The sequence below is a fragment of the Mirounga angustirostris genome, unplaced genomic scaffold, assembly GCF_029215605.1.
Source record: "Mirounga angustirostris isolate CCGP_5_RB_7025 unplaced genomic scaffold, mMirAng1.0.hap1 SCAF_8, whole genome shotgun sequence".
Classification (NCBI taxonomy): Eukaryota; Metazoa; Chordata; class Mammalia; order Carnivora; family Phocidae; genus Mirounga; species Mirounga angustirostris.
Window position 1 is genome coordinate 96,821,089 of NW_026991716.1, and position 26,413 is coordinate 96,847,501.

At 35.9% G+C, this 26,413-nt stretch overlaps 2 protein-coding genes across 6 annotated transcripts in view; one reads left to right on the forward strand and one right to left on the reverse strand.

Annotated features, from left to right (window-relative positions):
- Positions 1-13,589, forward strand: part of CCN6 (cellular communication network factor 6) — a 30,162-nt gene extending 16,573 nt beyond the window's left edge. For 3 of the 4 annotated variants that reach the window (XM_064598018.1, XM_054505511.2, XM_045865346.3), the window contains 3 exons: positions 2,706-2,948; positions 6,049-6,242; positions 7,310-13,589. In XM_064598018.1, the coding sequence (XP_064454088.1) occupies positions 2,706-2,948; positions 6,049-6,242; positions 7,310-7,591 (719 nt within the window). In that variant the 3' untranslated portion in view covers positions 7,592-13,589. The remainder of the gene's footprint in view (positions 1-2,705; positions 2,949-6,048; positions 6,243-7,309) is intronic. The other variant, XM_064598019.1, reaches the window with a different exon arrangement.
- TUBE1 (tubulin epsilon 1) lies at positions 9,582-25,737 on the reverse strand. Of its 2 annotated transcripts, XM_045865347.3 has the most exons (12): positions 25,640-25,737; positions 25,466-25,539; positions 24,842-24,894; positions 21,635-21,692; positions 18,534-18,649; positions 16,728-16,849; positions 14,582-14,769; positions 14,190-14,365; positions 13,253-13,393; positions 10,814-10,954; positions 10,057-10,231; positions 9,582-9,740 (listed from the first exon to the last, which is right to left on the reverse strand). In XM_045865347.3, the coding sequence occupies exons 1-12, from the start codon at positions 25,662-25,664 to the stop codon at positions 9,582-9,584; spliced, it is 1,428 nt and encodes a 475-aa protein (XP_045721303.1). In that variant the 5' UTR covers positions 25,665-25,737. The 2 variants fall into 2 exon arrangements, with proteins under 2 accessions (XP_045721303.1, XP_045721305.1); XM_045865349.3 differs by lacking the exons at positions 21,635-21,692; positions 24,842-24,894; positions 25,466-25,539; positions 25,640-25,737 and adding an exon at positions 19,048-19,912.
- Positions 25,738-26,413: the final 676 nt, after the last annotated feature.

Consider the following 26,413-nt stretch of genomic DNA (forward strand, 5'->3'; position numbering starts at 1 on the left):
AATTACTCCCGGAAGTGTGGGTGTGAGCGTGGACCGAATGTGTAGAGCTGTTCAGGCGTGATAGCCTGATACCCTGTTTAGTGCTGACTAAACTATATTGATTAAGAACGTAGGCGCTGGGTTCCAATTCTGGGCTTCATATGCTGAGTGACCTTAGGTCAAGTTGCTTAACCTCTCTGTGCCTCAGCTACGTATTATATGCTTCCTACCTTACAGAAATGCCAGGAGGAGCAAATGAAATAAGGATACAAAACCCCACTTAGCAGAATATCTGGTCGGCAGTAGACTCCTAAAAATGTTAGCTATTATTTATGAAAATTTAACAGGGAAAACATGTCCTATCAGACTGTGGCATGGCAATACCTCTTTCTCCCAAACGGTGCTGGGCACGTTATTTCATTAACCTAACAAGCACGTAGTGAGCAGCCACTACCACGCCAGGCACTGGGACCAGCAGCTGGGGAGAAAACAAAGAAAAAAAATATATATATAGGCCCTGCCCTCACAGAGTCAAAGTTTATTGTGTCAGATCTTTCCACATGTGACCTCACATACAATGTGGTGAGTATTTTAACAGAGTGTAGCCATGAGAATGGGGGTGGAGATGACCTCTAACTGGGGTCACAAACTGTGGTCCAGGGGCCATAGTTGGGCCCAGAGCCTGTTCTGGAAATAACATTTTGTTGGAGCACTGCCACACCATCCAGTTACATGGTCTATGGCTGCTTTGTGGTCCAGAGCCCAGTAGCTGTGACGAAACCCCAGTGGTCTATAAATGCTAAGATATTTACTGTTTGGCTCTTTACAGAACATTTTCTGACCTGTGATATAGAACAATGATTTTTAAACTTTGGTCTGAGGACCCCTTTAGTCTTAGAAATTAATGAAGACCCCAAGAGCTTTTGTTTATGTGGGTTTTCTCTATTGGTATTTAAGTGGATTAGAAATTTAAAAATACTAATTCATTTAAAAACAGGAAACTCATTGCAGCTTGGTGGGAATAGATTTATGAAAAAATATTTTATTTTCTAAAACAAAGGAAAATTAGAAGAATGGAATAGGTTTATATTTTTGTACCTCTCTCTAATGTCCAGCTTAACAGAAGATAGATTTCCCCATCTGCTTCTGCTTTCAGTCTATTCCTGTATGTTATTTTGGTTGAAATCTATGAAGGGAATCCAGCCTGGCACAAATAGGTCATTGGAAAAGGCAGGAATATTTTATCAGAATTTTCAGATAATTGCAAATATTCTTTTTGATATTAAAACTTGAGAAGTGGTAATTTCTTGAAAATCAGCTGCATGATGGAATCTGCAACTGTATCAATGAACTTGTCAAACTCTGTGACAATAAAATGGTCTATCCAAGACCTACTTGGAATGGGTCTTTTACTCATACATAATTTTGTAATACCTTGCACTGGTTATTTGGAAAATGCTAGTTTGGAACAATGGTTATGTAGATGTTCCAAATATTGATATACTTAATTATATATTTTTAAAAATCACATTAATTAATACTAATCTCATCAGAAAAGTCTGCATATTGGGTAGCTATAAAGAGCTCGGTGGTGGATACAGGTTTTCCAAAATTATAATTCTTACTTGAAAGCCTGAATTCTGTCATTGGCCAGAAAGTTGTTTTCCTTGAAGTGACAGGCTCACTGTTGATTTTCAAGGAAACGTCTGCCAAATGCCTGAGTAATCATGGCTTCTCTGTCAGTCATTTCTTTAGGTGAAATTCCTCCTAAAAAAGTGGCTGGTTCAGCCCAAAACTCAAACAATAGAATAGGTGCTTCTCCTCAAGATGATAGAATATCTATAGAAATGCTCTATGAATACTTCCTATTTTGTCACACAGGATATTAAAAAGACATATATTTGATGGTTAAGATCTGATAAAGTTAGTAATTCTTACTGTGCTCTCAGGACATTATTAAGTAAAACTAGCTTTTTTTCCCCCAAGAGTACATTTATGGACAAGTGCAGTGGCAAGGCAGAAATATAGTGACTGCCCTGTATGGTCTGCTTCATGCTAAGGTTCCAGCAGCGGCTCTAGCCGCCATTGCTTTTGTACCTTCAGTGCAAATATCAACATAGTGAAAACAGCCAGCCACCTCTTAGTATTCTGAAAAAGAGTTGTGACCTTGCAGATGCTCTTGAAAGGGCCTCAGTATTGCCAGGAGACCCAAGGGGTCACACTTTTAAAACCTGTTGATCCAGGTCAAGAATGCCTCTCAGAGGAGTGAAAATTTCCTCCAATTCTCTTAATGGAAGAAAAAAATTAGTTACCGTGCAGCACTGTAATTAAACCAGTTATGATTTCTTCAGCCATCCTGGTAGCCTCATTTCCTATGAATATATCCCTGCCTGTTGTTGGACATCTGGGGAAACCTCTTACCTGCCACCAACCCATCTCTCAGACTTAGAATCATTATCTCACTGCTATCCTCACAGTGATAGAACAGGGCCTGTATTTGGTCTTAATTCTGAAAGTGACCAATTGGGGCCAATAGCCTACAATAAAATGAAAATGTCTAATTTTCACCTTTTATAGATGGTCTGAAAAGGTGGTTCCAGATGGGGCCTAAGAAGTTGAGAACGCTACCTCATGAAGGAGATAGCTATTACCTCTGTGGTTTATCATGGGAGGTCTGGACTATCAGTTATGGCTTCTTTGGTGATTTTGCTCTTCTCTCTTTTCAGACCTTAGAGCTGTGGGATGCGAGTTCAACAGGGTACATTATCATAATGGCCAAGTCTTTCAGCCCAACCCCCTGTTTAGCTGCCTCTGTGTGAGTGGGGCCATTGGATGCACACCTCTGTTCATACCAAAGCTGGCTGACAGTCACTGCTCTGGGGCTAAAGGTAGAAAGAAGTCTGATCAATCCAACTGTGGCCTGGGACCATTCCAACAGCAGCTTTCAGCAACCTACAAAACAATGCCAGGTGCTTAGAGGCATATTTAATTTTCATGTATGGCTTCTCGTGATTTTCTTTCATGTTCCTTTGATGTATCACAGGTACTCAGTAAGCACTTATTGATTAGTGGTCAGTGTGGGATTTAGTTTGGCTGCCTCAGGGAGGTATATTCTAAGTATCTCAAAAGGAAACTTTGTAATGTTTTAGATTTTTCCAGTAAAACATTCCAGGGTTTAAAAGCTCTGCTGGGTCAGAAAAACTCTTCTATGCCTCTGCTCATTCCCACTCAACCTCTTCTCAGGAAAGTTGACCAACTATTTATTATTCATGTGCACCCTGGGAAAAACTTTTATTTGTTTTGTTATATTATGGGCAAGAAGTGCGAACGATCCAGTCCCCAAAATTTTCAAAGGCAGCTTTGCTATATGATGGAAGCCTACTGATTAAAAATATTTAAGAATATGTTTAGAATTTGTAAGTATTGTTTCTAAAAACAGAAAACTGCTGACATAAGATTATCCTCTGGGAATGAAGCTCTCCAGTCACCAACCGCTCTCTAAATCAACACACGTACAGGTGTTTTAAAGTAGGTTCCCCAGGTATGAGAGTAGTCAGAAACCTATAATGAGACTAATCACTCATCTTGAGCACTGGCCATTTGCGGTGAGTGTCCATATATGCATAAAGGCTGTACTCTGGTCAGCTCTAAGTTAATATCTTATTTAAGTGCCAGGGCATTTTGGGGACAGGAGTTTCAAAAACACCAACCAATGAAGCACAGATGAGGAAGACTCAGAAGGGTCAGTATTCATGCCTGGTTATTATTCACACCTCTGTGTTTTCAACCAGAAATCAAGAATGCCTTTTTAACGAAATTTAGAGCTTAGGAAATGAAAGGTGCCATGGAGATACAGAAGGGATATTCATCTACACTAAAAGCTCCCAAGTTTGTGTCTAATATGTGGATGTTTAATAAAAGCACTTATCATCAGAGAAATGAGTTTTAGATATCTAAAAACTAACTATGAAAGGAACATTCTCAGAGACTTCCATTAAGCCAATTAATTTGAAAATAATTTAACAGGGTGTGGTGAATTTGCATTTACCATACTTAGTTTCTCAGCTAATAGCAAGACACTACTAATGCTCTAAAACCTCTAAAATTATAAGCCCAACTGTTCTTTTTTCCCCAAAATGTACAGGAACAGTTGATTTTCTGCATTGGATCTGAGGGACTCAGTGTGAATTCTTGGGACCCATGCATGAACCTCACCTTAGCCCAACAGTTTCCACAAGTAAAGCCCTTTGGATCAAGTTCAGTCAGTCTCCTTTGTGGAGGTAGAGCAGTTCCAGATGATTCACTTGGAACCTGGTTGGAGGGGGTGTTAGATGGTCATTCTTAGTGGTTAATGCTTTGCTACAAAAAACGAGAACATCTGCCACTGTGCTCTTGGTAGTTGAGATCACAGGCCTAGATAGGTTAACTGTATGTACAGTCTAAAGTCTCTCCTCTGCTTAACTTTGAAGCTGTGTTTATGGGCCCAAACAGAAGTTGGTTTTTAAAATTAAGCACAGTGACAAGCACATACTTTAAGGTATATTTGTGGTAGTAATTTATATACTTAATTCCAGACAGCCTATGGTTGGAATCTAGCCTTTGTTTGCTCCATATGAAGCATGCAGTGACATAATGCCCCTATGCTTTCCTCACTGCTCACCAAATACTAAATAAACTCTTTAAAAATTCTTCTAGTTTTCTTGCTTTTTAATGAATGTTAAATTCCTGAACTGCAGCTCTTTGCTTAACTTTAAGGGGGTTATTGGTAATATGATAATCTAACCTTCCTTTATTTATTGCAGATGCGTGCCGTGCTTTTAATCTGCTTCCTGCATTGAGGTCTTTAAACTGTTGTCTACCTTCCAGGTATCTTCATGTTTCTGCTTCCTCTCCCTCAGTTCCTTGTGCAATTGCAAGATCCTACTGTAATAACACTGAAAGCAGTAAAGTATCATTTTATTCAAAGACAGCAGATACTTCAAAGTGACTTATATTTCCTATTAAGAAGGCAGTTTTTGTGGGGGGGGGGGGAGTATCTTTTCAGAGTTTTAAATTGGCATTTTGAAGTAATGTAGCCAGAATTTTGCTATGTTCAACTGCAGACTCAAATCACAACCTTATTCCAAGCATCCATTTTAGGATGCATATTAACCTTAAGGAAATGCTTTGAGAAAATAAACCAATATGTAGTTTGTTTAAAACAAAGCAATGGCCTGATTCATTCATGAGCAGAACAAGAAGTTCCCAATGGATTTATAAGACGGAAGAATTATTATGCACTCATTGTATTCTCATTATTCATCCCCTTCTCCTCCCTTCTGCTAAGCAGGAATCAGTGGAGGGGGCTTCATCTATCCACCAACTTACCCAGCCACCCAGAGATCGATCCATCTTTTCCTTTGCCATGTCTTTTTCTAGAACTGATTTGAAATGGCTAGCCAATGGAATGAATACAATGGGCCTGATACAATAGTGAATGTAGCAATTAAGCTGAATGAATAAAATAGATTACACATTTGCCATGACTTAGTATATGATTATTTTGATTAGTTCAATGTAATGTATAGAATTTTCTAAAAGACTAGATTAAAATAAGTGGAGGAAAAATAACTGGCCTAAATAGTTTATTCTCAAATATAACTTTTGTATTTTAGATTTTAACATAATATGAAATTTAACATTAAGACATTGTTCTGATTAATACCTTGAACTCCTTAATCCTACTAACGTCTGTTTCATTGTTAAAAAGAATATCCAGCACGAGGCAAGAACCAGAGAAAACACAGTAGTTTACTCCTTAGATGAGCTAAGCAGAAGCATATGGATGCATCCACTCAGATTTTCAAAGATATTTTTATTCTTCCTAAGATTGGACTGTCACATTTGATTGAAAGGTAATTTGGAAAGCGGGAAAAAGAGAATGATGAATTAGACCATAAGCTTGTTTTATGCTGAGTTATATAAAAGGTTCTGATCTATTAAATATTAGCTGAAAAATAATGATTAAAAGTGGTCTATCGACATGAGTACATACATGTATACCCGTGTACTTTCCCCCCTTTATTTTAGCTTATAGGAATCTCCCACTTGTTTGGAAAAGAAAATGTCTTGTGCAAGCAACAAAGTGGACACCTTGCTCCAGAACATGTGGGATGGGAATATCTGATCGGGTCACCAATGAAAATAGCAACTGTGAAATGAGAAAAGAGAGAAGACTGTGTTACATTCAACCTTGTGACAGTAATATATCAAAGAGAGTAAAGGTAACATTTAATTAGATTTAACTTCGTTATAATTCAATATTAAGAGACTCCTGAAAAGTGCCCGTGTGTTTTAGAGGGATAGATGATGGTATGTGATTCTTATAAAAATAAAATCACCTCATTGTAACTCAAACTATCTCAGAGGAAAACAAAGATTAATCTAACTGCACTTCATGGGGAAAATCTTACCAAGCGGAGAGGTAATGTTACCCTGCTAATTCTAGATACTCTAACAACTTAACAGTGTGGGTCTTGATCAGCCTGATTTCTTCTGGTACACCCAACATACATGTTTTTTAAAAATAGATCCTTTTCAGATTATTTAAAAAAATATATTAATTTTATGTAGTGGAATCAAGGCAATGGATAAAAGATTTTGGTTGCTACATAATTATAAAAACAGACATTATGAACCTCAGAGAAATTCTGATCTTGGTTATCAAGTTGGAGGGGGAAACCAAGTCCAGAACGTTCTGTGCTTAGATAGTAAACTTGCCAAAGGACTGTGACAAAATATTTACTCTAGACTTGTTTGGTATAACTAGAGCTGGTCCTGCTTCTAGGACAAGGCATGATAACGGTCCCAAGAGTAAGTTTTAGGAATGCTAAAAGTCTTCTCATCTCCAAGTTATTCCCTATCATATTAAGTTGACAACTCAATTTTAAAGGGATTAAGATATGTATTCATTTATTTATCCACTCAAAACTGTCTGAGCTGTGTTAGGGAATTTGCTAAGTCTTAGGTAAATAAACATTTAGTAAGACATGGCCCTTGATATTAAAAAAGACAGAAATTTTCATTGTGGAAACCGTGGAACTAAGTGAAGAGTAGATAACAGAAAAGACTGGGGAGCGGGTCCTCTACTAGGACGGAACAAGAACAGGGAGGACAGACCTCTGGAGAGGGGATTTCGAAGGTAGAAAAGAGAGTGCTGAAAGTCACTAAATGAGAAATATTAATGCCCCGGAAATAATTTATCTGTTTGTATTTCTATATAGAGTATCACTTTTCTAAACTGTTGTAACCAAATTAAAGAATGACTTCTTAATGTTATGTACCTTTTCAGATCCCCAAAGGAAAAACATGCCAACCTACTTTCCAACTCCTCAAAGCTGAAAAATTTGTCTTTTCTGGATGCTCAAGCACTCAGAGTTATAAACCCACTTTCTGTGGAGTATGCTTGGATAAGAGATGCTGTGTCCCTAATAAGTCTAGAATGATTACCATTCAATTTGATTGCCCAAATGAAGGGTCATTTAAATGGAAGATGCTGTGGATTACATCTTGTGTATGCCAAAGGAACTGCAGAGATCCAGGAGATGTATTTTCTGACCTCAAGATCCTATAAAACCTAGTATATATGGGAAAAGTTAAGTTCAGGTAATCATGTCATTATGTTAGAAAATTAGAGTGGTTTTAAAAGGGTGGCAAATCTACCTTTTTGATTTAAAAAAGGGAAGAATACCTACCTATTCTCAGATGACTCTATTTAAGGCATTAGAAATTATTAAAAAGGTTCTCTTGGGGCGTCTGGGTGGCTCAGTCGTTAAGCGTCTGCCTTCGGCTCAGGTCATGATCCCAGGGTCCTGGGATCAAGCCCCGTATCGGGCTCCCTGCTTGGTGGGGAACCTGCTTCTCCCTCTCCACTCTCCCTGCTTGTGTCCCTGCTCTTGCTAGGTCTCTGTCAAATAAATAAATAAAATCTTAAAAAAAAAAAGTTCTCTTAAAAATACATGTAAAACTTGGTGCAGCTCTTTCTGCTCACAGGTCTTGTCCCTCTGCTTTAATAAAACCGTTTTTGCACCCAAGAAGCTATATATATATATATATATATATATATATATATATATAAATAAATCTTAAAAGTGAGCTCTTACTTTAAATGTATAATTATGAAATACACAGATAGTTGCTTCCATCTACATATTCCATACATAATGGAAAAATTACACAATTTATAAGAAAGCATTTTATTCTATAAAATAATCTGGAATACTTTGTTGGAAGATGTGTAAAAAGTTTAGAACTTTTTAAAAACTTTATTTTTTAAAACTTTATCTGTACTTTGACAGTGTAGCCAGGATTCCATCAGATGATAATCATTATGTGGTGAGCAAGATTCTGGGTTTAATTCTTAAATAAGATAAGATTAAACTGCAAATATAATTTCCACTACCCTATCCTGAGTATCAGTTTATTAAGATTTCTTTTGAAAGAAGAAAACAGAACTTCTTTGGCCATTACTGACAACTGTAATCTAAAAGTTTTTATACCAAATACTGTACAAAATGAAATTTCTAAGATAATTTGGCCATTATTGACAAGTGTAATCTAAAAGTTTTTATACCAAATATTGTAAAAAACGAAATTTCTAAGATAAAGATCAAGAGCAGTATCCTTACTTTGAAAAGGAAAGAAACTTAAAAACTTAGCACTAAAGAAAGCACAGATTATTTTGGCTTGAGAATAAATTGTTCCTAAAAATCACTTCCTTAAGTGATAAATCCACCTATGGATTTAAAATATAAATTGTATTTAAAGATAAATTAATGTTAACTACAACTGGAGAGTATAATAACTGGAACATGTTCACTAGACTATTACAGCCATTTTCCTGTGGAGTTTGGAAGATGTCAAGCTAAGTAATGTTCTGTTTGCTTATATAAATGGTGACAAGCAAAACCAATAACAACAAGCAATACTGTTTAAAAATATGGACATTTATTATTATGAAATCAACTGGTTTAATAAAAAATCATTATATTTAAAGATAACTTAATACATATAAATGTTAAAGTGTAAATTTTCATTCTTTTGAGTGCAAACATGTGGTTACCCAAAGAAGAAACAAAACCTCCTTCATAGTTGTAATAAAACCTATCCCAGAAAAGTTAGTGGGTATTACATAGAAGTATTTATATTGTGTTCTACTGCTCCTTGTACTTGCTTTTAAAAAATCAGGAGAATTTAAACAGAATATGAAAAAATAAATTATAAATAAATATAAAAATATACCTTATAAGGTTTTTATTGAAGACATGATTATCATTGTATTAATGCCTAAATATGAGACTGTAAGTAAAAGTATTGAACTATTTTCCTGAAGACAAATGTTTGAAGTTAAGGTAGTAGGACTTCACTAATTTCACAGACTGGTATCACCCACAAATTGTGATGAAATGAAAATCACTTTTTTTTTTTTAAGACAAAAATGCTTTCTAATAGGAAAAGTGCAAACTGGGTTTTCTGAATCACAAAAATTCTGAAACAGAAAGAAAAGGTGACAAATTCCAGTGTAAAATTAAGAAAAGTAAAAGTTGTATCTTGGGGTTTCTTTTTTACACAGCTATGCTTAGTCTAGGAAAATCTTCCACAGGCATGCTTTTCGTGGCATCCAGTTGGTTGTATTCCTCTATGAGCCCTGATAAAGATGACACAGCTTCCATGAAACCGCTTTCTTCCATCCCTTCAATTTGTAGATAGTGATGAAGATGAGCCTATAAATAAAAAACTGGATAATGTTGACCATTTTCAGAAAATTTAATACATGAATAACTATCCTAAAACATAAATAATTCTTTATTAAAGTGATACTTCACTCAGCTTTACAAGAGAAAGGAGAACTCCAATCCCAATAAACTCACGAGATTTCTCCTTTAGATAGTCCGAGTAAACCTCTCCTCTTCAGTTATAATCAGTACAGTGAATAGAGCAGTCAGGATTGCCCTTGATTTGTGATAGTGTAATTTGTGAGAAGACATCTTAAATAGCCAAAATAAACACATACAGTTAAGAAGGTGTACTGATAATTACCTTTTTCTTGTAGAGCCTCATGAATCTCTCTTTCAGTTCCATGAAGGTAGGCTTCACGCATGTGTTATTTGCTAGAGCTAATAATGAATGGGAATGGCCCACAGGAGGGACTGAACACAGGCTGGTTTTCCATCCTTCTTGATTCCAGGAGACAAACTGTAGAGAAGGTTTTAATCTGAAATACAAAAACCCAAAGGTGAGAATGAAGGTACTGAAAGTATCTGCCATATATGGCAGCAGACATTACTGATGGTACCATTCTAATTGCTCAGTATGTAACGTGAGTTACCTACTTTTTACTATTAGTAGTATCATGGTACAGTCTGACAGTGAGCTAAGGGACATTTAGTTAGGAGGGCATTAAATCTGGGGATGAAAAAGAATTGAAAATATTACAATTTAAAAAAAATTACAATTTTCCTTACTTTGTAATTCAATAGAGTAGTTTTCCTAAAAACAGACTGTCAAAAAATAGTAAAACACAAACTTAGAAGCAGTGTAGTGGTAGTAATAAAACAACAGTAGTTAAATTTTCCGAACACTTTCAGAAAATAAAATATTTCCTATATCATTCACTATTCAAAAATAACAATTTTGTACCATTATTATTCTTATTTTACATTTGAGAAAAATAAGGCTACGTAGTTTGCTCAAGGTCACCCTTTAGTTAAGTGGCAATGCTAGAATTCGAAGAGAGGTCATCTGAACTACTATGCTAGTAGTATACATAAATTACCATGAAAATATAAAATCAAACCTTTCAATATTTCTGCGAAGATCTGAAACCTGTACATTTCCTCTAACCATAAGGGCACAGGCAAGGTAGAGACTATGTTTGGGGTCAGCCCGAATTAGCTGGTGATCTTTACTAAAGGCATCTGAAAACATCTGATCCAACCTAGAACAATGAAAGAATCACTGTTTATACAAAATATTATTTCTTCTATGTAGAACTACAAAGTACAAAGACAGTCACCTACAGGTAAATAAACACACACAAACACCTTCTACATTTCAGCTATCATTTTCTCAAAACAATCTTGATGAGAAATATGAGAAGAGAGGAGGACATCTTTTATCCTTTATTTAGAAAGGAAGAAAAAGGTGCCAACATATGTATATCTAATAATACACAGGATCCTGTCTTTAATATAGCCCCAGCCTGGTTCTTAAATCCCACTTAACTCAATACAAATATAATTAGGTTCCCTAGATAACTCTAGATTCTGTGTGCTGAATCTATATCATGTCTGGGAAGAGCTGCAGAAATCAGTGTTACCTACTCATTCAACAGATACTTACTAAATGCCTTCTATGTGCAGGCACTATTCTAAGTGCAAGAGACCCAGTACTGAACAACAAAAATTTCTGCTTTACTGGAGTTTACATTCGATCTTGGTTATGTGACAGCAAGAAGAACAGAAGACTCCTTTAGGGAATGGTGAGCTGTGGGGTGTTTGTAAATCCTCTGCTACTGTGTTCAAAATTTGGTGTATATGTGCTTTTGGGCATTTTTATGAAGTTAAGGAAACCCAGAAAAGGATAAGAACCACTAAACAAGTGGGCAAATTCATTCTTGATTTATCCTCTGCTGCAAAATATAAAAACTAGTAAGGAGCTATTTGTAATTTTGGGATACTTATCTTTATTCACATTAGAAATACGGAATTTCAAGAAACATATACACACTTCTCATATGTGCTTATTATTTTCATGTGATAAAAATGGGATGAGGTACAGGACTGACATTTATTAATAAAAGGTACAACAAAAACCATTCTCACTACTAATAAGAAATTAAAGAGTTTTAAAACTGACTTTTAATAGTACAATTTTAAAACAATTTATTATTTTACTCAAGGATAGATAAACGTGTTCATGTGCTGATATGACCGCCTCTGAAATATCTATAGTACAGCAGAAAAAAAGGGAAAAAAGAACACAAAGATAGAAAGAACATTGTGACAAGTTCCCTAAGAGTATAAAATCTTTAAAGTCCCTTATACATTTTCACAAACACATTTTTAAAAATAAACCTTTGTAACAAATTATGATTATATGAATACAAAATGCTGCAACAGTATAATTTTTATCAAAATATGCTAAAAGCGGGATTAAAAGAAGTTTAATTGGCTTTGAAACATTCAGGTTGAAGGACCAAGTCAAACATTTTTTTCTTTATGCTGAATTTAATTAGAAATTCCCTGTCTTTATTTTTTAAGAATTAACTTTAAATGTAAAAATGTTTGGACTATCACTATTGTACAATAAATAGTTTAGCACCAATTTACATTCTATGTGTCCACATATTATTTAAATACACTAATTTTTAATATGCGGGGCTGATAATAACAGTGAACATTTAGTGAATGATTACCATGTTCCACATACAGTGCAAGTTGCTTAACTTAAGGTCATCACCATTCCATGCAGAAAGAGTCCTATTAGTTGGCATAACTGTTTATTTGTTAACAGCTTAAATAAAAGTTAATAGCACTGTGACATTTACAGTGCAGAACTGTTATTTTGCCAAAATTTAAACTGTAAAAAAGATCTTTAATCTGGTTTTTATCATTTACATACTTTCCTCTTACAGAGTTTGACAGGACCTTTTCCCTCAGTCAACTGTGGATGCCAGTGGGACCTTTTCAAGCTTATCATCACTGTATATGCTCAGAATATTTTTCAATTACATTTTTATTAAGTAGACTAAGTTTTACGCTTATAAATGACACACAGTTACAAAACAAGGTGTTCTGGAAATTATATATAGCAGCTACCATCAACAGTAACACTGGAAAGCCTTCTATGGTGCTGGACTGTGATAAGAACTTTAAAGATACTCTTATTTAATATACCCAACAAAGGTATGAGGTAGGTCCACCTGCCCAAGGTCCTATAGCTATTGACAGAATTAGCATTCAGACTTAAGTATGTCAGACTTCAAAGCCCTGAAATCTTTTTCAATAAAAACCAAATCTTTATGAATTTCATTAGCTTAAAAATTTAGATTTAATGTCAAATGGTTTCATATTCACTTTTTAAACAATGACTTGTAAAATAAAGGATTCAAATAATGAAAATGACACAAAGAAAATGACACAAAAAAATACCCAGAGTTACTACAAACTTAAAAAAATTTTTTTAAAAAAGTAATTCAAATTATCAAGTCATTAGAATAGTTACTACATCTTACCTTCGGGTAGGAATGTTAACATCTGCCAGTGTATATAGAGGTGTTAGGCTTGACACAAGATAATGCAGTTGAGGAAAAGGAACTAAATTCATGCTGATTTCATTAAGGTCCATATTAAGGGACCCTTCAAACCTTGCAGAGCTAAAAAATTAACAAAGCAAGAGAAAAAAATTTAATGTTAAAATTTTATACTTTGAATGTAGCTTTATTCAGCAGGCATTCTTAAATCCTTTTGTACACTGTTCTTCAGTAGAGAATATATGCTCCTTTTTTCTGTATTAGTGAAATTTAGTATCATGAATATCATGTATAAAGGTAATTAAAATGTAACACACAACATCTATAGCAATTCTTATTTGTGGATTATATGATGTGTAACCAACACACTATTATGTTGCCCATTACACATATAAAAATATCTTAAAGCAGACTGAGTTAAACACATACAGGTCAATAATTAATAAGTCTATAAACGTCACTAAATTCTTCAAGGGTCTGCCTAATGTGCTCTATAATTTGGAATATAATAATGCCAAAGCAATCTTCTAGATCAAAGTCAAGGGTATATTTTGGACCAACTAACAATAAGGAGGTAAACATTAGCTGCTTTAAAAAATGAGGACAAACTACAGCAAAGAAAATATGCTTACTGTTATCTAACCAAGTTCTCAAGTGTTTATCTGTGACAAACTTTTTTCATTTAACACCTATTAATATTCTCTGGAATGCACCTGGGAAAATGCTGCTTTGGAGTAATAGAAATTAAAGTTCTGGTCTATCACTCCAAGATCTGAAAACACTAGACAGAATAAAATAAAAGAAGCTCCTGTGACTTAGAAAAACTGAAAAATGCTACTACAAAAATGCAACTGCAAGTATCATCAGAGGCCAAGTGAAGTTTTCAAACTGTCCTAAGTTTTGCAATCAATAGGATTACCTTGTTAGGTTCAGCAGCAAATTGGCCACAATGTTGTTCATTGCATCAAAGGGCCTCTGGTGCCACTTTTTGACAGCCCCAGCACTTGAAGTAACCAGACTCTTTGGCTTTATAGTTGTGCCCAACTTTCCAGAATTCACCATGAGGTCAATTTTGCTAATGATGTCAAATAAAGACTTTTAAAGGAAAAATATTGGGAGAGAAGCTATTAACAAGAGCAGACACAGATGACATTATACCAGGAAGGAAAGAAGAGAAAGAAAAACAATTTGAACTTATTTCTCCTCTTAGATGGGAAGGCTGAAAAGTGAAGAGAATGTTTCCTATGCACATATAAGCATAACACAAGACTGAATGTTTAAATATTCATAAATTACAATGTCATTTCTTACTTGGTTGTCAATGGGCAACACACAGTCTGCATGCTCATTAAGTTCCTTCATTGCCAAGATGCTATTGTAAGGTGAGGTTATGACATCATCCTCACCAGAAGGATAAACTGATGTCACGAATCTGTATACTTCTGGGAATTCATCCTCAAGCAAATTTAAAAGAAATGTGCCAAGTCCAGATCCTGTTCCTGAGGATTAAAATTGCAAAAACAAAAACAAAAAAACCCTGCATAAATGATTCAAAATAAAATTGTGAGGAACTTGGAATTTTATGGCTTTTTTGGGTAGGAACATACATTAAAAACCAGAGCATTATATAGAAGACAGTTCTGATTCCATTAAAAATTAAACATATAAACACATACATATATAAAACCTATAAACAAAATGAAAAAGGCAAACTAAGAAAAAAATCTCCAACATATATGATGGACTAAATTTCTTTAATAAAGAGGTCTCACAAATCAACAACCAAAAAAACACGAGTAATACAACAGAAAAATGGGTAAAGTATGTAAATATGTAATTCATAATAAATCAAATGGTGAATAGATGTGAGGATGCTCAATTCTTCTTCTAATCAAAGAAATCCAAATTAAAACAATCTAATTTTGAATGTATTAATGTTTTATAATACTCAGTGTTAGTGACAGTGTGGGGAAATAAACCTGTATACATTGTTTCTAATAATATGGATTGGTGAAATAATGTAGGAGAGTATTTAATAATATCAATCAAAATTTAAAATGTACATATTCTTTGGTCCCATTTTCCTTCTGGGAATACTATGTATATCTATAGAGGCATAAATGAGCAGAAATGTTATGTACCAGATGTTCAAGTGGGGATTGTTTGCTATAACTAAATATCATAAACAACTTAACATCCACTAATGGAAAATGGACTTCAAAAATTTTTATATATTAACACAACTGAATTCTAGGAGACAGAGAAGATACTGAAAGACATTTGGGAAAGACATAAAGTGAAAAAATGTTGGAATAGTATGTACTGCATGATCTTATGTTAAAATAAACATACACACTTTTAAAGGCACAGAAAATATTTGGAAGGATATAGACATAGGCAAACTTGATTACCCTGTGAGAGAGACTAGGATTTAGATGTGGGAAAAGAGACCATTTTTAACCTTCACTATTATTTATTTTTGCCAGTAAATTATGAATAAAGTATAATCTTCTGAGATTTTGAGTAATAGAGGGATTAAAAAAGGCACCATAATGAACTATAAATCAAATTGGTTTTTTGAAAACTTATCCAAACTTGCAGGTTAATTATACTAGTACAAAGAAAATTTATTTCTTAATTTAATGATTATGATGGTCCTCCAAAGGCATGGTTATGTAACAATTATAACTTTAATTTTAAAATGTTATCACATTGAATAATATGTATAAAAATCAATTTATATAACTTGGTGAATATAAAATCTTAATCTGAGCTTGGAGAAAAATAGCATCGCAAATTTTTCTTTTAAAACTCACTAATCCTATTGGAAATCAGCAAAATACGGTATGTTTCTAGTTCATAACACAGAGGAGCAAAATACTTCATTTGCAAGGTACAGGCTTCCCTGGGGAATGAAAGCAATACAGATCATTTATTCTAGGTCAAGGTAATTACTATGAAAGTAATGATTTAAAGGAGCTGACTAAAAGGATTTCTTTTATCTCTATCTCTTATTGGACACAAGAAAGGTTGGAAGGCAGTTAAAGAGTACTGATGTTTCTTAGCAAGGATACCTATGAACAAACCAGAAATGCTTAGCTTCTAGGTGAGATACGAGACTACACAAGCAAACTCTTAGGAGTCAGTATTCCCAGAAAGCTCTCATGTACTGAAATGTAGTTGGAAATTTTAAAAAAGAAACTAAAAGTAGAAGAAGAAAAAACTTCAGATTTAGTTGTACTGACTCTTAAAAGGGCTTCAATTTATAAGCAATGGTAATGGCAACAAAATTTGACAAAAATTTAAAGTAAGAAGCAGTTATGTATATACTCAAACACATACACTGTTAAAAGTTGTACCTTTATTAGGCATAGGTCTGAAAACAGACTACTGTTTGCAAAATGAATTCCCACGTACACTGTCACATTATTACAGGGAAATGAGTGAATAACTTTACCTCCTCCCATGGAATGTATTATAAAAAAACACTGCAAACAATCACAGTGCTCTGCCGACTTTCTGAGTTTCTCTAAAATCTGTTCTTGATAAAGACTGCCAAAAACTTTGTACCCCACAGCCCTGAAAAAAAGAATATAAATCACAAAACACCCTGGCATTTATTATTTCAAGATTTTATTATTTCTGATCTAAATGAAAAGACTACAGAAAAACTTGAAAAAGCATTTTTACTATATTAATTCTTCTTGTTTCATATGTATAAATCGTATTGTGATATTTCAGAGATACTAGATAGAAAATGTAACATATAAAGATGTATAATCCTCAAATATCCTGATAAAATAGCTCATTATCAATGGATATTAAGCTATGGTTTTCTAAATTCATCATCTCTTTTTTTTAAGTATAAGACTTTAGTTACATAGTTTTTTCTCATCTCCATTTAAAATGAACTCTCATCACAGTAAGTTTTACATATTAAAAGGCAGAATGTGGTTAACTACAAAGACATTAAAAATAAAAAATTCTGAACTAACATATTGGTTTAATATAGGAGAAAACATTGATCACATCATGTTATCATTAGTTGAAATGATACACAATAGAAAACTGATACTCATAAGGCTCTGTAAGTCTTTTTGATTAATCAGATTTTTTTTTTTTTTTTTAAGATTTTATTTATTTATTTGAGACAGAGAGAATGAGAGACAGAGAGCATGAGAGGGAGGAGGGTCAGAGGGAGAAGCAGACCCCCTGCTGAGCAGGGAGCCCGATGCGGGACTCGATCCCAGGACTCCAGGATCATGACCTGAGCCGAAGGCAGTCGCTTAACCAACTGAGCCACCCAGGCGCCCGATTAATCAGATTTTTAAGGAGCACTTTGATGCATTAAAAATGATGAAAAAAATGAATGAATGACTTCCACGGTTGTGTAACTCAAAAAATTACAGAAAAAGTTACACAATTAGTGAAAAGCCAGTTAAGTGGGCAGGTGAATTCATTTAGTGGCTGGTTCCCCCCAGATGAATGTCTAAGAATGCAAAATGTAAATTCATACTTTAAAGGTTTATTTATTAGAGTCATCTCTACCCGCAACATGGGGCTTGAACTCATGACCCTAAGATCAAGAGTTGCACGCTCTTCCAAATGAGCCAGCCAGAGACCCAGTAAGTTCATGCTTTAGTAAAATGATATTACTACACATTAGGAACCTGAGAGACAGATTGCAAATAGATAAAATAGTAAATATTAGACTTGCAAATAATAAGCTACTTAATTTTTAAAAAACAGCAAAAACAGTCTCAATGTAAATTTTCAAATGATCATTGTTAAAGCTTTTTACCCCATTAAGGAGAACAGTTATATAATTTAAGAGCTAAACACAGCCTTAGGCTGAGCTTAAATGCTGGGATACTGGTCTGGCTTGCACCTCTTACCAGTCCAATCAAGTCTGACCAGCTGGAGAACTTGGTAGAGTCAAATAATATAGGTAAGAGACAGTTTATAAAAATAGTTAAAACTTTTGTTACTAGTATTATTTAAGAATCAATTTACAAGGAATTTAGTAAATCCATTTTTCATGATTTTTTCTTAAAAAAAGGTGACAAAGAACTATGATACAGGTGGCTTTTCAGCATTGAGAAATCCCATCATTTATGCAGGAAAAGATGATGGGCTGAAAAGCCTAGAGCCAGGTCTGGCAGGTTAGATCTTGCTTTCATGTCAGCAGGACCTATTAGAATGAAGGAAAGATCATTCATTTTTTTCAGATGACATTCAATTTTTACATACAGCATATTCTCACCAATTATTGCCTGAGCCAGAAATATCAGTGATGAGCTGCTTGCTATCAAACACATCTCTCAATGGTCCCTGCAGAAGTTCATTTACTACCCCTTCCTCCATGTCAATCAAGACAGCCTGAGAAAGAAAGAAAATTGAATTAGCATATTTTTCTTTAAAGCTAGTAACTCTGTAAATAAATTTATGAACTAAAAGTAGCATTGTCCTTTTTATAGTTTAAGCTTAATCAAATCTTTATGTAGAATCTGTTATAAGAATGAAAAAGTCATTTCACTCTGCTCAGGAGGTGGAATAAAATTAAAAGGTGGGTTCTAAACTCTTATCCTACTCCGAAATACCATGTGGGCGTGGAGGGAGGAACTGAATAATCCCCTCAACTGATTTTCTAACAATTCTTTTATCATGTGCCTATGTGATTGTAAATGTTCTGAGAACAAGGACTCAGAAATTTAAAAGGTGCCCTAGCCAGAAAAAAATTCTCAATAAATGTAGGGTATGTTAATACACTTGCTTACCAGGAACAACCATGCTGCTCTTCATGAATTGCAGCCCAAAACTGTCCAGTTCAAATCAGTAAACTTACTATCAGGTGCAAACCAAGGCCCTGGATAGAAGTCAAAGATGACAATGGGTCTCTACACCCAAGAAAATCTAATTCATTACCGCAAACATTATTGACATGGGAGATAACCTTTATTACCAAGAAGAAAATGAGAATATAAAACATAAAATTAAGTATGGAAAGAAAAATAGAAAAGATTGAAGGGAAACACAGCAAAATGTAGGCAAGGATAGCTTGGCAGTAGGATTATAAAACCCCTACCCTCACTGTTTTGTACTTCCCATGTTTTCTACACTGAGGAAGGTAAGTGAAAAGGTAAAATAAATAGTTAAAAAAGCTGAAAAAAATTCTGAAATAACAGAGTACCCTACAAAGCTATTAACTCTTTGATTCAGGGTCACAGAGAAAGTGCTTGGTTTGCAGGCTTTTTTAGTTCTTGTGACCCTGTGACTTGAAGCACTTACAGTATTCTAAGTGCTTTGTATGCATTACCCCATTTGATCCTCACAACCTGGTGCATAGGTACTATAATTACCCCCGCTTTACACGTGAGAAAACTGAGGCCTAGGAAAGCTAAATCACTTAGCTGTGATCACCCAGCTAGTACGTGATGGAGCGGAGATTCAAACCTGGTTAGTCTGGCTGCAGAATCTTCAGTCTTAACCACCAAACTCTATGCTCTTCTTGTTTTTTGTTTGTTTGTTTGTGTAGTTAACTATGCTACTATAAGCAAGCAATTGAAGTAGTCTTACCCAGTATATTAGAAATATTCTATTTCTAACTGTACAATAGTATATCACAGTAGTATATTAGAAAGACTATAAAATTATGTATTACAAATGTGCTCTCTTATATACAGCGAGCAATATACATACACTTTATGTATACTGGACTATATAGGGTTATTTACTGGCAACTTAGGGTTTTTCTAGGATATTTTATGATAATATGCAAGTGTTACCTAGATGTTGACTTTAACATCTAATCAACCGTAAGAGAGACTTCACTGTGTGGGCAAATTGTAGTATATTACAAGTTGTGTAAGATTACAAAAAGAAAAAAAAAAATAGCTTATAATGGCTTTGTTTCAAAACAGACTTATTTAAGAGAATTTGTGGAAGATTACCCTCAGCTACCTTGCAGTCTGGCAAAGGAAGGAACAGGCAGAATACAAACTGACATTCAAGCACCTCTTGGAGTCAGTTTTGAGAGAATCATCCCTGTCATCGTCACTGAGCATTAAAAACGCTGACATGGTATAGAATTTCAATTCTAGTCACATCAAGCCTTTGATTTGTTTTTCATTTGGAAATTAACTGAGGAGGAATTATTCTGGGTTCCTCATGCAGCCAACCAAGGTCTGGAGTGACAACTGTTCTAGGATTTGATGTTTATTGTTTTCTGCCAGAGCAACCTGGTGATAGCTTTCTGGTCTTTGAGCTCTCCCTTAATTGTAATATAGGATTTACAAAACTCTGAGTATTTGCCCATTAACCTAGAATACTGGACACAGTGGAAGGGCCTAACCACCAAGTTATCTTGTGAAGCCTAGACTCTTCAGTGATCACAACCACATAATACCAAGACTCTTAAGGAGAAATGGAAGAGTACCTTCCTAGGACAAGTCAAAGGTGACAGACACACATTGATTTATTCTTTCCCAAAGGTATTTCCTCCATCTCCTACCTTGCTCACTGATAGGGTCCTGGGAAAGAGCTCAAATTGGGAGTGCTCTGGGAAATGTCAATGTTACTTTTTCTGTAAGATTTGGATTGGGATGTTAGCGCTCTCCATAGCATGCAGGATACCAACTGTTAATCATCCGAACAGCCTACAAGCACATGGTCTCTGCCATAAATTTTGTTTTCCAAGGACATCAGAGATTACAGATACAAGGAGACAGTTCCGAGATACCACAAAATGATTGCTTTTCACTCTTCCAGGCACAATTCCAGGTCTGATCCTTATTGTCTCAATTCCTTCCATACAAACTGCTTTTCTGTTAAATTAATTGATCAACAACTGGAAAAAGCAGTTTGTTGTAGAGAAACAATCGTGGAAGTGTTGTTGGAATGAGGTTATGACTAAATATGGGCTACTGACTCAAAGCATTTTTGTTCAAGAGGTCTTACATGGTTATAGTATTCACTATAACGTGGCTGGATCCGTGCTTTGTACTGGGAATAGTAACTGATGCAAAGAAATGTTCCATTATCTTCAAATGAAAAATTAACCTGCATTAGTACGTGTTTGAGGCTTAGAATTAAGAAAGCTCCTTTTGTTATCATTTACCCAGATGTGTATTTCCCCTGAAACATTTATAAAAAAATGCTAAAGATACAGTGTTTTTACTTTAAGCACAAAATTTTCCCCCTAAAGTTCCAGGAAGATATAAAATGTCTGCCTAATTATATTTACATTAAAATGTGGCTTAGTAAATACTTTTTTTAAATTTTAGAAGTTAAAAGTTTATTCTGTTACAGAAGTATAGTTATTTTTAAAACACACACAATATAAGAATCCAAGTATACAGATCTTACTCGTGCTTTCAAAGAACAAATTTTCCCCTTGGAAATACTGCCACCATCACCAACCACTCTGAAAGATAAAGAATGAGAAAAGGTCAAAAGATCTTCCAAGGCTAATGCTGCTGTTAGGTAATAAAGTTAATTCCCACTTATATAATAAAGCTACTTACAGGCCTGGTGAGGTAGACACAAAAGGCAACGTAGAAGGTGCCATTCCCATTCTTCTCCCTTGTCTACCCTCCCCTTAGGCTGAAAAGTGAGGTACTTTTTTCCCTGGCTTTCTTTATAGTTAGGGCTGGCCATGTAATCCAGTTCTTACTAATGAGATGAAAAGCTTCTGGGAAGCTTTTCTGATAAGGACGACCAGATGCAGTTGGTGCCAACTCTTCCCTTTTCCTACCTTAAACATGAATAAAGATATGATACATGGAGTGGAGGCTGCCACTTTATAGTTATAAAAAAATAAACATGAGGACAAGTAGCCAACACAATAGGAATAATGAAACGAAAGTACCTTGGTCTTTTAAGGCATTTCTCCAAGCCTAAATCACCCGATTTCCAGATTTCTTTATATGGGATAACTGGATACTTTGTGTAAGCCACCATTAATGAGGTTTCCTATTGTAGCCAAACATACATCAACTGATATATCAGTTATATATCATTGAGTATCTACGGTTGTTCCTAGAATTTCATGTTGAACTAAAGTAACTACATCTATGACCAACACAGGGTATGAGTCAATACAATTTACAAGAAGACAATATATAAAAGGAAGTTGAATTGAGCACAGATGATGCTATAGATTGGGTCGGTAAACTATGGTCCTTGGGCTAACTCTGACCAGCTGCTTATTTTCCTAAATAAAGTTTTATTCAAACATAGCCATGCCCACTTGATATGCACTAGTAAGCTATACCTGCATTCCTGTTAGAACAGCAGAGTCAAACAGATGTGACACAGACCTTATGGTCTGCAAAACCTAAAATATTTACCATCTGGTCCTTTGCAGGAAAGGTTTGTTAACCGCTAGTATAGGTAAATTCCTAGTATGCTATTAAAAAGGTATGGTCATTTCCTCAAATAGATATACAAGTATACACAAAAATGTGGTCTTGTTTTTCAAAGTTTTTTTGTACTAACATGGAACAGATGCTGGCAGGTGTTGCTAGTACATAGAAGAGTAAAATGCCAAGACTCATCTCCCCTTTTTGGATAAACTTGGGATTGGGGAAATAAGAATGCCCTCACGTTAAATTATTAAACAGAGTACAGGAGAGTACAGTTATGTAGTCGCCTTATTAAGAAAGACTAGCTCCCCAGCTGAGTCTCGACTAAGTAATACTTAATGAAAGGATTGGCCATCAAGAGTAGAGGGGATGAGGGCGCCTGGGTGGCTCAGTCGTTAAGCGTCTGCCTTCGGCTCAGGTCATGATCCCAGGGTCCTGGGATTGAGTCCCGCATCGGGCTCCCTGCTCGGCAGGAAGCCTGCTTCTCGCTCTCCCACTCCCCCTGCTTGTGTTCCTGCTCTCGCTATCTCTCTCTCTGTCAAATAAATAAATAAAATCTTTAAAAAAAAAAAGAGTAGAGGGGATGAGAGTGGGAATTTACTTAGAAGGGAAGCACATAAAAGGAAGTATTACAAAAGCAAATTTGAGTCTCTTAACAGTATTTAGGGCAGAGGATGCTCTAGTTCACAAACAAGAGGGAATCCTAGATAGCAGATATCTCCATATAATAAAGATAAATGACACCAATCATTAAGGTAAAACACCTAACTCCCCTTGGTCTGATTCCATGATCACCAAGCAACCTTCTATTATTTAGCTTTTCAGGTAGATTTCCTACAGAAGAGAAAGTGCTTTTGAAGGGAAAGGAAGATCTGGTGCTCTTGAGTTATGGTTCCTACTATCAATTACTACATTGATTTTCTGCTTTTTAATCTCCCATTCTCTTTGAGTTTGGTTTATCTGCCTGTACTGGAAAGCAATGGACTCATTCTCAAGATGTTAACAAGTTTTCTGAGTTTGCAAGTCTGAGGGTCAGACTCTGGGATTCACCAAGGAAGTGGAGACTAATTAGCCTTCCCTAGGAGATAACTCACCTCAAATACCCAACCAACTAATTCAAACTAGAACTAGAATTTTTACTGAATTAGATAAAGGTGGATATTCATGATATATTATTTAGTTCAAGTCCACCACAGTTTAGTTTTATTAATTATTTTTAAAATACACAAACTTTATGATTAAACATTAAAAGCTCATGGACATACCTTGAATGTCAAAATTACGTTCAGATAAAAGATACATATGCTCTTTATTATATAAACAAAAGTAATTTGACAACTGTTGTTCTCCTTTTTAGCACATTCTATTCACAGAACAAATATTCCTGACTACAAATAGTGTCACAGAAGTGTAAAAAATATATTTTTCTTTCAAAAGTTAGTCATTCTTGAATGCATTAACAATATACCCTGAGGGAAACTTTCAGTAGTCCTTCAGTAAAACTTCATTTCAAGGTCATGTTAAAAGAAGGCACATGAGGGGCGCCTGGGTAGCTCAGTCGGTTAGGCCGCTGCCTTCGGCTCAGGTCATGATCCCAGGGTCCTGGGATCGAGCCCCTCATCGGGCTCCCTGCTCAATGGGAAGCCTGCTTCTCCCTCTCCCACTCCCCCTGCTTGTGTTCCCTCTCTCCTGTCTCTCTGTCAGATAAATAAATAAAAATCTTTTTCAAAAAAAAAAAAAAAAGAAGGCACATTGGGGGCGCCTGGGTGGCTCAGTTGGTTCAGTGTCTGTCTTCCGCTCAAGTCATGATCCTGGGGTCCTGCAATGAAACCCCATGTTGGGCTCCCTGCTCATCGGGGAGTCTGTTCTACACTCCCTTTGCTCCCACTCGTGCTAGCGCCCGCTCTCTCTCAAATAAATAAAATCTTTAAAAATAAATAAAAATAGGAGAAGGCACACTAAAGGTTCTTTTTGTTCCTTCATATGGCCTTAAAAGGAAACCTGCTGTCCTGCTCTGCAGAATAATATGAGAAATATTAATGATATGGGAATAATGAGAAAAAAATATGCTTTCAATAATTAGAAAAACAAAAAAGCCAGACTTTTTTATAGTTATCAACTGTTTTATTGTCCTTTGAAGAGGTCTCACCCAATCTGATGACATGAAAAGAATCATTATGCTACGTGATAGACTTCAATCCCATCTTACCTGGTATCCACATTTCTAAAGAAGCTGCTTATTGCCTCGTCATAAATTCCTTTCTAAAAAGAAAAAAGTATATATAACATTTGATTAAGTTTTGTCTCTTTCCCAAATGAAATCCTTTCGATTTAATAATCTCACAATACCGTAATGGCTGATCTTTGACTATGAGAACAGCAGCAAAAATGCAAGTTATCATAAAGTGCTTAAACTGATTCTTACTACCTAAAGAATAAATGCCATAAAATCTATGGATTAAGTTTAGCAGAGGGTGCTGAAGAAAGGAGTCCCCCATAGGATTGTAGAAGGTGCGTCAAACGAGAGCTTTTTCTGGATTCCTGGTGATCATTTTAAAGTTGATTAAATTCAGTAATATAATACCACACATGTTACCTATTCTACAAAGTACTTCCCCAATACTATCTCATTGCTCTTCACAAGAATCCTGATAAAAATGAGACCCTGAGAATCAGGGAGACTTAAGACTAAAGTCTTTGGCCAGCATTTGTTCTAACGCCAACAAACATTTAAAAACCAGTTTGTTCTTTCCTGAGAAGATCCCATACACCTTACGCCGGTCAGATAAAAGGTCAAATGCACTGATTCTTGCTTAGGCGACTGGGCCGGTACCTGGTTGACCGCGGCATGCTCCCTCAGCGCCAGATCCCAGAAGCAGCAGCCGATCTGGTTTCCGCACTGGCCGACTGCGATCAGCGAGAGGAGGGAAAGAGAGTAGCCATTAGGTGGCAAACAAGGCCACTCGGCTGCGCGGCGACGGAGTGCCCACCCTCCCGCGCAGCTTACCCTGTACGACCACCGACTGGGTCATGCTGCGGCGCGGCAAACCGAGGTACTAGACAGCCCGCGCCCACTTTCGTACTCCCTTGCAAGCCCCGCCCACCAGCGGCGCGCCTGGAGGAGCCGGGAAGCCGTAAAGTCACGCTGCCGCCGCAAGTCACTGCCGTCGCAACGCTCTTCCCTAGAATCAAGCTAAGTTTTTCCGTCAGAAGGGTGAGCTAAGGTACTTGCGTCCCACCGTTACCATAGCGACTGGGCCTCCGGACCGTAGATACTGCTGCTTGCCAACATCTTTGAGCTTCGGCAGCTCCGGAGGCTGGGGTAACTGTCGGGTAACTAGGCTTTGGAGTAGGATTTTAAAATGTGTGTCTTTAAAAGTGTTTATGGGCTATCAGAGGTTTAGTTTTTGTTCACAGTCTCAACCCCCTGGGAGTTGGGTCAAATTCCGTTTAATCAGATTCCTCGGGACGCTCTGCTTTCGTGCGGCTATCCAACAAGCCCTTTCTTCTAACAGAAAACAGTGTCGATGGGCACAAAGAAACCCCAAATAGGCGTGTCAGGCTACAACCGAAACTAGGTAGTTTATACACTTTGACAAAAAAGCGCTTCAGAGACCCAGTCAGTGTTCGTTGAAGCTGGATACTCCCGACGTTAACTTCCAGACCTTCTGGAGTATTCAAAAGAAATCAAGACATATATCCAGCTCCAGGAAGCCTACAATGTAAGATACACACGAAGTACTGAAACAATTTTTGTCTTACAATATTGTGTGGTGCTGAC

What these genes read in the sequence shown, in the direction of transcription:
- TUBE1 (XM_045865347.3), bottom strand. Translation starts at nt 25,664, where the DNA reads ATGACCCAGTCGGTGGTCGTACAGG. An exon ending in AATACATTCCATGGGAGGAG is followed by an intron (nt 14,770 to 16,727) that starts GTAAAGTTATTC and finishes TTTAATCCTCAG; the next exon opens with GAACAGGATCTGGACTTGGC. An exon ending in TGAGGCTCTACAAGAAAAAG is followed by an intron (nt 9,741 to 10,056) that starts GTAATTATCAGT and finishes TTTTATTTATAG; the next exon opens with GCTCATCTTCATCACTATCT.